The 15,700-nt window shown below is 41.7% G+C and overlaps 1 protein-coding gene across 2 annotated transcripts in view; it reads left to right on the top strand.

Moving 5' to 3' along the window:
- pdlim2 (PDZ and LIM domain 2 (mystique)) overlaps positions 1-15,700 on the top strand; it is a 35,987-nt gene that overhangs the window by 7,957 nt on the left and 12,330 nt on the right. For both annotated transcript variants that reach the window (XM_035658643.1, XM_035658642.1), the window contains exons 2-6: positions 599-727; positions 2,643-2,794; positions 6,213-6,282; positions 6,748-6,899; positions 8,290-8,353. In XM_035658643.1, coding sequence (XP_035514536.1) covers positions 635-727; positions 2,643-2,794; positions 6,213-6,282; positions 6,748-6,899; positions 8,290-8,353 — 531 coding nt within the window. In that variant the 5' untranslated portion in view covers positions 599-634. The remainder of the gene's footprint in view (positions 1-598; positions 728-2,642; positions 2,795-6,212; positions 6,283-6,747; positions 6,900-8,289; positions 8,354-15,700) is intronic.

Below are 15,700 nucleotides of genomic sequence, written 5' to 3'. Positions count from 1 at the left end.
CAACAGACTTTGAGGGGGAAAAAAATCGGTACATTTTCGTGCAAACCCTAACCATACAAATATAGAATATCCACTGACGATGTATTTACCAAATAGCTGAACTGTTAGACACGTTTATTTATACAGCCCATTCTTTTAAACATGTCTTAGAGGGCTACCATACTACATGTCATATTTCATACAGCAGCACTGTATACTGTAGACCTATACATTAAACACAATGGTCACATTGAAACACAGCGAAATGTTTAGCTCCTTGTACACTCTGCTTGCACGACTTTTTGTTTGCATTTGTTTTACTTGTCTTGAAAGAGCATTCGGGTTTAATGAAACTCTTTGGCTTTGCAGGCACTTTAGCAATGTTAGTCATGTGTCTTTGGTTTAAGATTCTTCCCATTCCTGTTTGATGTGGTTATACAATCCATGTCAAAGGGACTTCTGCCAGTGGAAGTGAGGTGTTGCTGGAGATGAAAGGCCCCTTATGCAAATGTTCACTGTCTTCACCTGTTGATCAAATATTAAGCCCGGCCAGCAGAAACACATGTCTCTGAACACAATCAGCTATGCATATGTTTATGTCCTGTTTTTCTTTTTTCAGGGTTTTGACAAGAGTGTGTGCTGACCTGATCACTCAATGGCGCTGACTGTCAACCTTATCGGCCCTTCACCATGGGGCTTCAGAATATTTGGAGGAAGGGACTTCAAGAAGGCCATCACTGTATCAAAGGTACTTTGTAACAGCCGCCATGTTGATAAACCCCATCACACCTTATCAAACCATATCCTCTGTTTTTGTAAAAGCTCAGCCTGTAATGGCATGTTATGCAAACTTCCTCCTCACTACGTCTCTTTTCTTGTCTTTGTTTGTGTTCGCGGGCTGCTTCGTACCTATTTCCTTGACTACACAAGCCGTTAGAATAGAATGGAAGTAGATTACGTTAGAAGGAAACCACTGATTACAGTTACAGTGGAAGTTGAGGTGGGAGGTGAGGGGTTCCTGATCCCATAGTGAAGTGTGGGTTTATGTTTCTCTGCTAACGTGCATGCTTTACCACGGGCACCAGTAAATTTGTTTTGATGCACGTGACTGTTGTTTTTACTGACCACATTTTCCCAGTCACTGCTAAAAAAAAGGAAAGGAGGAATAGAAAAAGCGGAAATATTACCACTGTAAGCAGACAGTGCCCAGTAAACACCACCAGGAAACTCAGACTAACGTCTGCATGCCAGAGACACCCAGTTCTGCCCACTGCACATCCTGGTCCTACATCACCACCTCAGCCTGGATTCTTTCCAGTGAGACTTCCCCAGTAGTCTCCTACTCCTCAGACCATAAAGGATAAATTATGGCAAAACCATGGCAGGGTACCAGACTTCAAAAGCATTTATTATTTGCCCCCTCTCGACAACTTATGCTAGAAAAACAGGTCTTCTCATGAATAATGGGCTTAAGTCTGATTTTGTTACTGCTATCCAATAAACAACAGCATGTTTGCTTGTCTCAAATATCAAACGGGTTCTCTCAAGTGACAGGAATTCCTGCAGAGGGAAAAACTTCATCACTGACATTGGTGTGCATAGCCCGGTTCTCTCGCCCCCCCCAGCAGTTAGCAGCCGTAGGGTTGCACCATCTGAAGTGGTTGGCACTTGGCACAGAGATGACATGGATGCCCTCTTTTATTCCTGTTGGCCTGAAAGATAGCTTAGCCCTGATTCAGTCGGGCACAGGCCCTGGAAAAGAACCCCCAGCTGCTCTTAGTTTATGTGAAACCAGGCGTGTCCTGATCAGAAAAGGCACGCACTGTTGTGGGTCACCACAGCAACGCTTGATTACCTCTCGAGTGGGCCCACAGACATGGCACCTCTGCCCTCTTGCTTGGCTAAACTGACAAACGGCCTGTTGACTGGCATTCTTCTATTGCATCCATTTTCCTTCAGAGATTTAAGAATGAGACTTTCATCCACTCTGATTGGCTCTTTATTTATTTTGTTTGGCATTTCTGGTTTTATTGCCTCTCTCTGTTTTTAATTGTGAGGCAAGCACTGTTTGTGGCAAATGTCATACTTCTCTCTAAAGTTTAAGCGGTTGCAGCATCAACCTCCACATTTTGCCTTTTTGCCTGTGTGTTTGGGTGTGTATGCCTGGAACACAGGAACCAAGCTGAAAGTGGTGGCTAAGACTTTATGTTTTGGCCCATTAGTGTGGAATTCCCCCTGATGTGGTGCTATAGCATTGGCTTTGACATGCGGTGAGGCTGGTTGCAAAGGTCAGGCCCAGTCAAACCATCAAGTAGTGTCACACTAATGACTTCTTCCCGAGGGTGTCATGAATCTGTCCGCTGTTGACCAGCACTGCCTTATTCCATGTGTGTGAAACTCTGCATCTGTTGGTATTTACCCTGTTATGAGTTGTAGAGAGAGACAGTTGGATGAAGAGTGTAGCAAACGTGTGAAGCAACTCCTCAACACCTTTTCACATTATCTCATTTGTTGATGCTGAATCTCAGCCACTGACATGTTGTCCACACTGCCATAAGATACAGAGCTGTCTATGCTTGCCAGATGCATCCATAAAGTATCATGTTCAGAGCAGGACCTGGGGCCAGTCCGACATAACTGGAGCTCATTCTTCAATCCAACAGGTCAACGGGGGCAGCAAGGCAGAGCAAGCAGCACTGCAACCGGGTGACATAATTTTGGAGATCAACGGTGAAAACACGGGCGACATGCTGAATGTGGAGGCCCAAAACAAGATCAAGAACTCCAAGACCCAGCTGCAGCTAGTGGTGGAGAGGTACGCTGGCACGCAATATTCCTGTAACTTGTATTTTAATGTTGTACATATGTATATGTTGGATTTATAAACAGAAAATACATGCAATACAGTCCTCTGCAGCTTTCTGCAGCATAGTTCCCCATATGAATATCTTAAATGTCACTAATGTTCTGTGTTTGGGCCAAGACCACAATTGCCCCAGCTTCCATCCTTCTTTACACTGTTTTTAACTTTATCATTCAAACACTGTGCAAACAAAACAAGTGATTGTTATCAGGGGAAATGCCAGCATGTATGAGAAACTACACAGTTCCTTTCCCTGATTCTTTTTAATAAACCCTGTTTTGAAATTTGACAAGACCTTGTTTGAATGACAGGGAGTTGGCTACTAAAAAGGTTTTCCTTTGAGCCAGGACTGCTCTTGGCTGGTATTTCTAATTTCTTGCCACTGTTGCCCCTCGTTCCTCTTTCTTAGACTCTCATTTTGCACACAGACACAATCTCACACTCTCGTGCACATGCGCTTTCACATACTTCCTCCTTGGATGTCCTATGTCCATGTGAGTGAATTTTTCCCTGCTGACCTAATGTCTCCCTCCAAGCCAGAAACAACACCATTACTCCTTGCTTGCCCAGGACAATGCCACTATGTAGTTCTGCCATGTCTTTAATCCCACTCTGCTAACTGTCAGTCGGTTTCAGCATCAAGTACCTCACTTGCTCCTGTCCTCATCAAGCATATCACCTACATCAGACAAGCTCTCAAGGAGTTTGTAATTGAGTAGCATAAAACTGTAGTGTTAAATTTGTCTTTGCTCAGTTGAGAGTGCTCCCTTTTTCCAGCTCAACATCTGGCTAGCAGTTTACTCTCATCAAACCAGCAGTGATGTGGGTACTGGCTGTCATCACACCGAAGGTGGTGCCTACTGGAAGAAGCTGGAATCGGCTCATCTGAACAGAAGAAAATAATGTTTTCTTTTGGGCGTATCTACTGTATACAGAGGCAGTGATTAATTGTTGACTTTACTAACTGGGGTTATTTTTACTTGACAAAGCAACCACACCATCACAGTTTTGTCAGTGACCCTTAAAGCTTTTTAGTCGGCTAAAGCATTATCATTCTCTCTGTCTAATGGAGTTAGTCATCAGAACAACTCATAGGTATAACTTTACCACACAGCTAAACTGTAAAATAGAGTTTCCTCTGTGATACTGAGATGCTGTTATACTTTAAAAGTGCTGTTGCTACAATGACAAATACCTTATGAACCCGCTTGCAGGGCTCAGCAATAAGGATCGCTCGCTTGCCTGTGGCAAGTAAAATGCCATGTTGGACTAATAAATCTAGCAACTTGTGCTAGAGCTGATGATGGAAGAAGCTGAGGAGTGTTCCATCTCACTTCCTTCACATCTCTGTTGAGAGTTGCACATGGGCACAGTACCCGTCAGGCACTCACAAGAAAGTAACAGTGATAAAGACAAGGTTTATGAGCTGAAGCAAAAGCAAGCATTTCAATTCTCTTGGAAACAGGAGTTAAGTCGGGTGGTAGAGGATGTGGGTGAAACTTCAACAATGTATTGCACAGTTTGCAGCAAGTTTGAGAGCAAGGCGGATAAAATAGGGTTGTTTTTCAAAGAACGTAACTGGAGGGCCATAACAAGAGCTGAAAGAACCAGCTAAGAGGGTCTTGGCTGTTATTTGATTTGTATAACTGTTTGTAGAGGGGCAAGTAACAATTGACTTTGGGCAAGTATAGTTTCTGAGCCTCTTGCCCAACCAGGCAAGTGAAAAAAATAAATGAATCCTGGCTTGATCTTTGAAGCAGCAGGACTTGGTATCAAACCTCAATAGGAGGTTTTTTTTTATATATATATTGCCCAAAATCACAAATAACAACAACAACAAATGATCAAAATGTGTAGTAGCATAGAGTACTGAGGTACCCACAGTTGTAATTGAATTTCTGGTCTAGTTTTGTCAATTTCTTTTCTTGTGTGTCTGCTTGTGTTTGGACAGCACTGAACATTTGAGACTTTGCTTATTTTGACAAATGTAAAACGGGAACTTTGAAAAATGTGATCCTCTTTCTAAAAGTAAAGTATGGAAAAAAGGTATCACTTCATTCACTTCGCTATCATTACTGAAACTCTTGTTATCACACAACCGCTAGTATCAAATGATACCAAGTTCTAAGCAAGCAAGTGGTGTCTTGCCTCATCCTAAATACTGGTCGCAGCTTGACACAGAGTATGTACCTCCTCTTGTAATGGTCAATGTTGCGTTCTTTTTAATATTAAAGTTCTCAGAATGGAGAGGTATTCTTTCAGTGCAAACATTTGAAGAATCTGCCTCAGGCAGGTTAACTCCAGGTCCTCTCGATGACAGCTGTAAACAGCTAGTATCAGCAAAGCGTTTCAAGTGCTGATTAATACCAGTTTCACATCCCTGTAGTATAAAGTCACAGATAGCATTTTTACTAAAAGCAAATTCTTCTTCTGTAAAGGAGACGGTTAACCAGAAGTCATCGATTACACCCTACATACTGATTTGGCCACTGACCTAAAATACGTCTCATTGCCTTTAAGACCACGACTTCTGATGTACATGGTAGAACGTTTATATCTGAAGGTGAGCACGTTCCTAATTCAAAGCAATGCATTTTTCAGGTCTGCCACATTAATATCTCTCCTACGGGAACAAATGTCTTACCACTGCTGTATCAGTTTTCGTCTTCTTGCCATCTCTCTCATACGCAAGTATGTGGATCCCAAGCCACGAGAGGTGTGTTTCTGGATGATTTACCACAGGCATCCAGGCCTTCCTGTGTGCCTCATTACCCCGGGCTCAACCAAAAGCCAGTCAGCCTCTGGCCCTGCAGCCAAGGGGGCACTCTGTGTTTGCATTGGCGCTTATACGGCCCATATTTTTCCCTCCAAGTTCAATGATGGAATTGCTTACAGAATGTGTTTTCTATTTAAGAAAGTAAAACAAAAGTGACTTGTTGGAAAGACGAGATCCATTGGGAGAATATTTTCAAAAAGGGGACAGAGTCCGCAGTACTCGTCTTTTGCAGTAATCTCTAAGATTCATGGGAACATACCAATGGATGTTCGCCAGGACATTAGCAAAAGGGCCGTCCAAAAATGAAGTTCAGTCAGACTTATGACCCTTAAAAAATTTATTATTTTTTCTTCACTCAGCATTTTCCTTGCACGTTCTTAAACATATTGCATAGGGTTAGGGTTCCCAGTTTAAATACCTTACTGATTTATTTAACATGAACTTTCTTACTGCCTTGGTTTTTTTTTTTTTAATTCAGCAGTGATAGGATCAGACTTCACCCTATATGTTACATAGATGGAGAATGAAACTTTGGGTTGTCAGACATCATCAGTGTTGGCAGGCAATTGATCTCTGTGGTTTCCTGTGTTCAAGACCTGAACCTCCCAGCCCTGGACAGACCAACGGCATCAGCACCCCTGAGCAGCTCACCGGACGCTTCCAGGTCAGTGCTGCAGCTCCACAGGAGCTTCAATCTGTCTACAGTTTGTATTGATTACTGGACGAAAATATGTTTTTGATTCAAGACATTGCTCACGAGTGCCTGTTTTATTTGTGTATGCTGCTTCATTTCTACTAATACATGCGTCACACATCTGTTTATTACATATCTGCTCATTTCACTGCTTCGAGATGGAAGCAATACAAGATATTGTAGTGATTTAGTACTTGTTCCTGTGTTTTACTGAGATCCCAAACCACCACCTACAACACATGATGATAATGAATACAAAATCTGTAGACCTGTTTGACGACACAACATTTACTTCTGTGTACATTCTTGTGCTGACATTCTCACAGGTGCCCATTCTGCTTCTCAATTAAGCCTTTCACTACTTGTATGTCAAAAATGCACTCATAAAGATCAAGTTACCCTCAACAGATACTAATGCAATAACTTTTTTTGTAGGAGGCAGTAATAGTGAGTCGAGATGAGAATCAGAACTACAGAGAGTACACCATCTCCAGCCCTGCGTCGCTGTCCCCTGGACCTTATTCACCAGATCTTCCTGCCAGCCCTGATGGGAAGAGAGAGATGCTGACACCGACCACCAACAAGGGGTAGCTCACTTGACCTGTATTCAAATTTTCATGCATGCAAATCTGATTGAAATCAGTCACCCTAATTGGCTGCAATGTATTCCATGAAAATATGAATGCATTAGTGGAACTTAAATTAGCTTGTTTGCAGCATTTGGAGTTGTTAGACAGATACTGAACCCTCTGCCAGCTTGTCTCCTCCTTTGTTGTTAATGTGCTAACAAATGTTGTAACGAAAGCAAAGGATTATAATGTCTGAAGTCACACACATAAGCTCTTGTTACTTGTAAATTACAGTTTGGACAATCAGCCTGAAAGATAAGATTAAAAAGAAATTCTTTCAGCATGAGCTGGTCTAAGAGAAAGTCTTGGGACATTTTAGAGCTCGACATTTCAGATGGACAGCCTTTTTCAGAAACCCATCCATTCACTGCTTAAATAGGCTTATATCTGGACAAAAGGTTGCAACAAGTGCTCTCTTGACTCCACAAACGGCCCAGAGTCAATAGGTACGGGAACAACAGACAGAAAGTGGAGCCATGGGATTGTACTGTAGTAACAAAGGATATGCACAGGATATCACATTCCACCGTTTGCATTCACTTTAACAAAGGGCAGAATGTGGAACGTTCACCGCGCTTTCTCTGAGCATTTGTTGACTCTCCTGGACAACCTTTTTAATAGGTCACAGTTTAAACTAAAATGTTCTCCCTCGTCTGGACCGATTAAGCTTTCTGCCTTGCACATATTTGATTTCCATCTCTAATTATAATTCCTAGTGTCATCATATTTATAGATTTTTCCAACTTAATCATAATAAATCTATGTTTTAGTATATAATATTCTTCTTCTTAGTAGATACTGTTCAATTTGAATACACATGTAATTTTAGGATTTCCATTTAAACGACATTGGTTTTTCAAAATAAAGTTTATTGTTGCATCAATTTTTAATTGTCGTCATGGGAAACCTGCAGGACTAGAATATATATATATATATGATAAGGGTAATTGAAATAACCCAAGGAATATAATGTGAAAATACCTGGATGATTTATAGGTATATAAGCAGATTAACACCACACACATACATTTACATACATATATACATATGTATATATATATATATACACACATATACGTATGTATGTATGTATGTTTCGAATTTGATTTGGAAAATCAATTAATAGATTAAATAACAGGACATGAATGTCCAGCAAATACCTGATTGATGCAAAAGTCATACAAATATTGCAAAATGATCCACAATAGCCTAATATTTCCAGAGATATTGATGGAATAACTGCTATACCACATAAACAATTTAATAAAACATTTCAGAGGTTTGACACGTGTCCGTTGTTCCAACCCCAAAATCATATTTATCATTGACTCTGTTGCCTTTGTTACAGTATCCAGCTGCGCTCATGGTCCCCAGAGGAGAAGAGTCACAGGCTGTCCAGACCACTGTCACAGGTTGGTTTCTGTCTTTTCTTTAAACAACTCTATTCATTCTTCCAGCTTTCATCGTCAACCATTTGTTAAGTTAATAACTGTCCACCCTGCAAAAGAAAAGCAGCTGAGTTCCAGCCATAACATGTCTTTTAATTAGATGGAGACAGTTGGTTTTCAGTAAGCATGAAATTATGGTTTTCTCCAACCAGAAACTAGAAAAATGAGTTTATTGGGTTCCTGTACTTTCTCTGCTAAGTTTGCCACTTAATACTTTAGATCAGGGTTTTCAGGGTTATGGGTAGTACAATATACTGGACAAATACATGCTAATGTTTAAATAAATGTTATGTGTCATCACAAAGTTATTTATCTGTTGCTGAAGTTCACTTGGTCAGTACAGCTGGAGGTTTTTGTCGTCTTGGCTGTGTGATGTATTTATTTTGACTACACTTTCCCAGTCTGAAAGAAAAACATATTTGAATTCCTAGCCTTTCCTCTTGAATTGTTACTCTGATGCCACAGAAGATGCCCTACAAAAGGTTTGTGGACTCCAGTGTACTGTATGTAAAGGCAGGATACAGAGAGGCTTTGACATTTTATAGCAGGGAGTGTATAAACTTCAAAGGTCAGTCTTTCAAAATATCTGACATTAAGCTGTACAAGAGTCTGGAGCTGTTTCATTCAGAGCCTGCGCCACAGACAAAAATGATTACTTTCCGTCATAACAATGGCCTTAACCTTTAGTTGTCTGAATGGAGACTCATTAGTCTCAGTAAGCAGTAAAATATGGGAAGTGGTAAAATACAGACTTGGGGTTATCATGCAGACTGCAGCTAAACTATGCTGTGCGAATTTACCATTCCAGCAACAAAACCAAGACGGGGGACTCAGGCGTCTGGAAAGACTTCAGTGAGTTAAAGACAGAAAATGTTGTGGGAAAGTTCATCATGAGCTATTTCAGCTATGCCTACATGCTTAGTCTCAAGCATGGGTCCCACTGAAGATAGAACATGTGAGATGACGGAACAGGAAAAAACATACAAGACCTTTTGTAATGGCCATTTTTATAACTCTGGACCTTACATAAAGTTAGATAAATATGCAGAGGTTTGAACTTCAAAACATTCAAGCGTTCCTTCTAAGAGGCCGCTGGCTGAGAAGGTCCTTTTTTTAACATTTTCTCTAAGCGTTTGGGATTCTTTGTGTTGTTTACTTGTTAAATGGGATTCAGATGTACTGTCACTCACAGCGGTGTCCAGTCTGAAGTTTTGTCCAGTCTCAGTAGTTTTGATCTTTTTTCGCACTGGGATAAAGATGATGTAACCGGAGTCCAAAGAGCTCTTTTGAGGATCCTGTCATTACTTTTTGACCAGTCTATAGAAATAAAATGCTTCTGTTATGTCTTGGCTGCCATGAAATCTGGTCCCAGCAAAATAGAGTCTTTAGGAATGCAAGACCAGAGTCCCTCCTAATAACTAATTTGATGCGACTGCAAAACCACATGGCATGTTGTCTCCTTCTAAGTTGTTTTAGGGCAGGGAGGGTGTGCAGTTTGTCTGTGTGTGCAGACATGAATCAGCTCTCTGACTGGCTCGCTGTTCAGTTCTATTAAACTGACATGAGTGTGATATGTGATGTTTATTTGGATGCCTCAGGCAGACAGTAGACTGAACTGGAGATAATAAAGACGTCTAGTGTCAAATCCTTTACCCTTGGAGTTGAATTAGCTTTTTTTGTGCAGCGGATCATCTTGGCTGAAAAAGTTATTATAAATTACCCATTTCAAATTCCAATAGTGAGTGTTGGAACTATTAAAGTGGATTGTACACATGAAGATCCCTTTACTTGTCACAGGATTACTCCTCTGCCAGTGAAAACAGTAGTATAATATCTTCTGTGGCTCTGTCAGATGATATCGGTATCAGGGTTATTTTGTATTTGGCTTGACCCTTTAAATCAACAGGAATTGTGTGTTACAAACTTGGGGTTTGAGTCTGACAGACATGATAATTTACCAGGCAGAAACATAATAGTTCAGTTGCATCATGGGTAATGTAGGATTCAGTATTTTTGCTTCAAGGTTTACCTTTTTTTTCCAGATCTGTCTCTCACCCCCAACCCAATGAAAGTGCAATGCTAAATTGCTGGAGCATCGCTTACATGTAGCTAAAAACTGTTTTCACATCCAGTCCTTTTGGCTAAATGGTCTACTAGTTCAAGTACTCATGCCTAATTTACTGATAGTACATTTTCTCACTGAAGGCATTGTTAGGCTCTGTTAAAAACAGATGCTCATGCTGAGCATCAATCCAAAACCACATTCAAAAACCCACTGTAGAGTTATAGTGAGGCTGCGGCCAGCAAACCATGGCGGAGCAAACTTCCGTATTGGCCTACCAAAAAACACATTAGAAGCTGTGTTGTGGCCGAGGGCTCCATCAGCGAGCCCTTAGGAATGAACGTGCTGCTGTGATAGCTGTCCATCCGGGACGGCCTCACATGTTTGTGGTATTTATGGAGTCGCCCCTTTTCCCATTCTCCTTACCATTTTTAAATATACCCCTTTCTCTCATTTTTCTAATGTTGGAATCCATATTGTCTTGTATCCTCTGGGAGACACATTACATTACATTCTTTCTATCTCCTTCTGCTCCAATGTCAACTTAGCCTTTTTTGGCTTTTTTTAACTGTCCATTCAGTGTCTCTGAATTAATATCAAGCTATATGTTTTGAGAATATATGTTTAGTGAAGCCTGCAATTTGAGATGTTTAATCACTGCTTTGTCCGCCCTTTTTTACTTTCTATGGTCTTAAAGCTGATTTGGATTGCTTGCTCTGCTGTCTATGCCTGTCAGCCTCAGTGTTTACCATCATCCAGCCTATTGGATGAGAGTTTTGGGTTTTGGCTGACCCTTCCTCCAAGGGATGTCTACCCTGGTTTTAAAGTAGTGACGAGCCTCCCACCGCAGTGTGATTAGTGAGTGGAGTTCTTTCAGAGTGCTCAGTGGGGAAATGGCTGGGAAGAGGCCTGCCATGGGCACACTGTGCATTATACTGCTTGGGCTGGCAGGAACACAGCAGCCCAGTGAGTGCTAAGATGTGGAGCCTCCATGACAAGGGCCTCTGTCCTGCCTGAGAGGTGCAGAGTGCTGCTGTATCAGGTGATCAGCCTCTCTGAAAAGCTCCTAAAAGGCTTTTCCACCCCTGTTTTAGCTCCCTGAGTGAGGAGAGTGGGATGCGCAACAGGATCCCCCATTTTCCAGGGTGTTGGATGTCCTGAGAAAAAGTCTGTGTACAATAGTGGCTGTGATGGCAGAGGCTGTGGAAGGCTGGTGCTGCTTTTTCCCTCGCGTCACAAGGCCTGTCGTTGTGTGATGGGAGCTGGAAGAGACGGGGTCAGGGTGGAGCGGTGTGGACACTAGGGAGCCTGCTGACATTCCCAAACTGTACTTAAGCCCTCACACCACTCTGCTTAGTCCAGATGCTGCACAAACACAGCAATGTCCTTTGTGTCTCAGCCCCAAACTGCCTGCAGCACCACACAAAACACATGTATGATAAAGATAAGAATTGCATGTTTAAAAATGGACACTGCACTTCATAACTTTCAAAGCCCTTGACTTTAATGCACTTATTGAGGAATTTTGGCCTTTTGTATATGTTTTACCTTTTATACTTGACTGTAAAACATTTTCCCTTAGGAAAAAGATGTCTGCATTGACCTTTACATTACCCATAATATTTGGCAACGTGAATGAATGTTTTTCAGGAAATCTATACATATCTTGATCAAGAGCTCTATAGGGTTGTGTCTTGAATAAGGAAAGTGACCTTTAATCAGAAGGTGTAGGTTCCAGTCCTTGTTGCAGGAAGCATTCACCCTGCTGAAGCAACAGTCCCCACCTACTGGCTTACCCTGACCTCTGATCCTCTCAAGAGGAAAGACGTGCAAAGAAAATGCATTGCTATAGGCATGTGTTGGAAACCCCTGTAGGAATATGTAATTAAAGCTATATCCATTAATGGTTCTAAAATGGCACTGATGCACTAAGTAAGGTCTGTAGCTTTGTACCCTATGGTTTTTTTGTTATGCCACAATGTGACTGACTGTTTTCATGGACTTTAATATCTACTAGCTCACCACCATGACAAAAGGAGCAAAGGCATCCTAGATTCCTGGAACCCGGGCATGAGATTGTATCTGAACTGGCCGGCCACCGTCATGATTCAGAGCATCTGTTTATATCATCAAGAAATAACCACAACAGGATCTCTGTTGCGATGCACAGAGCCAAAACCAAACTGCTCTGACCCGTCACTGGGCCATTAGGACCAGGCTCCATGTCTGGGTTTGTAGTTGCTGCGCTTTGAGGTTCCTGAGGGTTGCCTTCGTGGGCTGCCTGATCCTGTGCTGGGATAGGGTGGTTGCTTTATAAATATATCCCTCCTAGTGTAGGATGGCCAACTCCTGCAGGGTGACACTCAGTGTTGGCCCGTTGCAGACCAAACTTTTCCTCTTTATGCTAAATTTGGTGCAGTGGCCTTGGCTGTATGTCATGTGTCACTAAGCTCTTCATCCAGAGAGGGCAGGGTAAGTATTCATCCATACATCCTCTTTTCCATACAATTTCTGTCCACCATTCTCCTCACACTCTGCCAGCCAGCACGCCAGCGGCTAGCTTTGTCCTGCTCTATTCTGGAGGTTGTGGTGGACTGGAGTGCAAAGCTGTGGTCATTGTTTTGGACCAAAAATGAAGACCTGGCATGCAGGAATAGAACTTAGTTTGTTTTTTAAATGGAGTTACAATGTAAAACTTTACATTGCATGCACCGTTGGTTGAAGATTGAAGTTACTGTAAAGTAAATCTTCAAGACCGGAGACTTGCAGAGGTGAATGCACCTCACCTGTAGTGCCTTCTCCTCCAGCATTAAATGCAGACATGCATATCTTTTCCTTGACGATGATGGTTTGGAATGATGTACTATTTCAGGTCTGACATGAGTGGGGCTGTTTGGTTTGGCAGGTTGGTTCTGTGCTAAGCCAAGCTAGTGTCTAGGGAGCAGTGCTGGCTGTGGCCAGAGTGGAGGGATCTTTTCTTCTTCTTCTCTGCACAGTGAGCTCTGTGACCGGACAGTGTGAGGTCTTTTCACGTGGACCTGTAGCCGCTAAGCTTGGGGTCCATTGTGGCCATTACACAGGCAGCGTGCCTCTCATCATCCCCAGTGATTGATCAGCATGCCTGTTTTTCTTTCCCCTGGAGTGGAAAAGCAAACTGGGGCACTTTTGATTCCCTGTGCTTTCCAGGCCCCCGGGCGCACTCATGGGGACACTCGGCCCTGCAAGTTTTATGGGGAAATGTTGGCCAGGAGAGATGGGCCTTTTTACTAGTTGGTGCTGTTTACGAAGGTGGTTGAGCGGTATGTCAACATTCCAAAAGTTGTTGTCAAGGGAACGACGTGTATAACTGCCCCTCAGTGTATTCATGCCAGCACAAACCGACATGTCAGCATATATTCCAGTTTTACACAGGACAACACCTACGTTTTTGGGGTTATGGTTACTATGGCTACATTTGTTGATCATAAATCATAATTGTTAAGCTGGTAAATGGCATCTGCAGTTAACACTAAAGAATAATTCTCATACCCTGACACACCGTGAATGCATGTCTCACTGACATTTTAGATTTATGTTTTAGCCATTAACGGAAATTCCTGTAGAAATATGAGCATTAGGCTGTACTCCATTATGTTGTATTGCATTGTAAGTTATAATTCTGTGTTGTGCAGTTACTGTACCTTTGTGTGAAACTAGAGAATGGCACATACCAGATGGTTTCTGTCCAATTACTACAGTTAAAGTAATTATTAGCCATTAGCGATTAGCTCAATCACCTTTTTATGGATGAATTTTAAAAGTGGCACCATATTGAGACCTCTCTGCTCATTATGACAACTGTGATCAGCACACTTTTAAATTCAGCTTCTTTGATTGTTACTGTGTTTTTTTTTTTTCTTCTATGCATATGAAAAGAAGCACCCAGGCGACCATAAATTAAAAGAGTCATGAAGTCCAGCGATTTTGGTCCCACCATAATGAACTCCAGATGTCTAATAGGCTTGATATGCTGCTGCAGTCAGAGCCTTGTGGGGAATTTAATAGGGATGAAAAATGTGTTGCTTGTAGCACCCTTCGTGGATAAATAAACGCTCTGACTCGTATTCATTTCTCATTGTGTCTCTGACTTTTGGTGGCAGTGAGGGTGAGTGCCTCCCACAGACCACCTACACTATGATCACATGAGACGGCTTTGGCTTGTCTCAGGGGTCTCAAAGTATTTACTGTGCCATTACAATTCACACACAGTCAGGTTCATCCACATTTATGCTGTGCTGAGCTTTAGCAATCATGAACATTACAGTACAGAAAAACATTAACCTGATGTTTTTGCCGAATAATTCCCCCAGCATCCACTAGTGAACTCCTCAATGTATCATCAGTGTGTCTTTTGGAACTGATATGGATTTGAGATAAAACATGGAAGTTGTAGTCTCACTGGCAGAAAGTTAAAGTTAAATGCTACATTGTTTCAGGTGACATTGGCAACAGTTCAGAGTGAATTTCTGTACAGTATACTCACTGTTATCCTGTTGTCTTCATCTCTCTGCTGTTCATTTGGCCTCTAATCTTGTACATATGGTTTATATCTGGAGCAGTCTGATGGTGTGTGTGGCCGCGGTGTACGAATGGAGAGAGGGAGGGGGGGTATTAGCACTGGCATCACGAAGATCTGTCACTTTATTCCATGTTATTGAATGCTACACAGTGTAAGCCTGGGCCAAGAATATATACGTAGAAAGCATTAAAGAGGATTGAGAAGATTGAGCTTGACTTCTCAAGCTTACTCCATGTACTGCTATGGACTGGGTACTGTATATGAAGAGTTTTAAATCCCTATTTTGAAAAAAGAAAGGTAAACTAAGCATGCCCTAGGGTTCGAAAATAGATCCTCTACACAGCTTGTGTATATTAAATGTTGGACTTGAAAATGCATATGTAGAATATAGGAGCTGGAGTCAGTAGTTATGGGGGAAAAAATCAATTCACTCTTGTACTGTGATTATTTTTTGTATTTGTTTTTTACAATCTTTGAATTAATGTTTTGATTTTTGCTGCACCTATTCTAGTCTGCCTATTAGACGAGGTGGATGGTTGCGTTTATCCAGCAGATGGGGAAACGTATCTGTTGACAAAGCAAACAATTGCTGGCTGTTTGGAATCTGCAGAGATACAACCTGCACCCTCATGTTTTAAATCCTTTAATACTGTTAGAATTGCAATACATATGGTAAATGGACTGTACTTGT

This window comes from Morone saxatilis, unplaced genomic scaffold, assembly GCF_004916995.1.
Source record: "Morone saxatilis isolate NCDOM2014 unplaced genomic scaffold, NCSU_SB_2.0 Contig16, whole genome shotgun sequence".
Classification (NCBI taxonomy): Eukaryota; Metazoa; Chordata; class Actinopteri; family Moronidae; genus Morone; species Morone saxatilis.
This window is presented reverse-complemented; position numbering and strand designations above follow the sequence as displayed.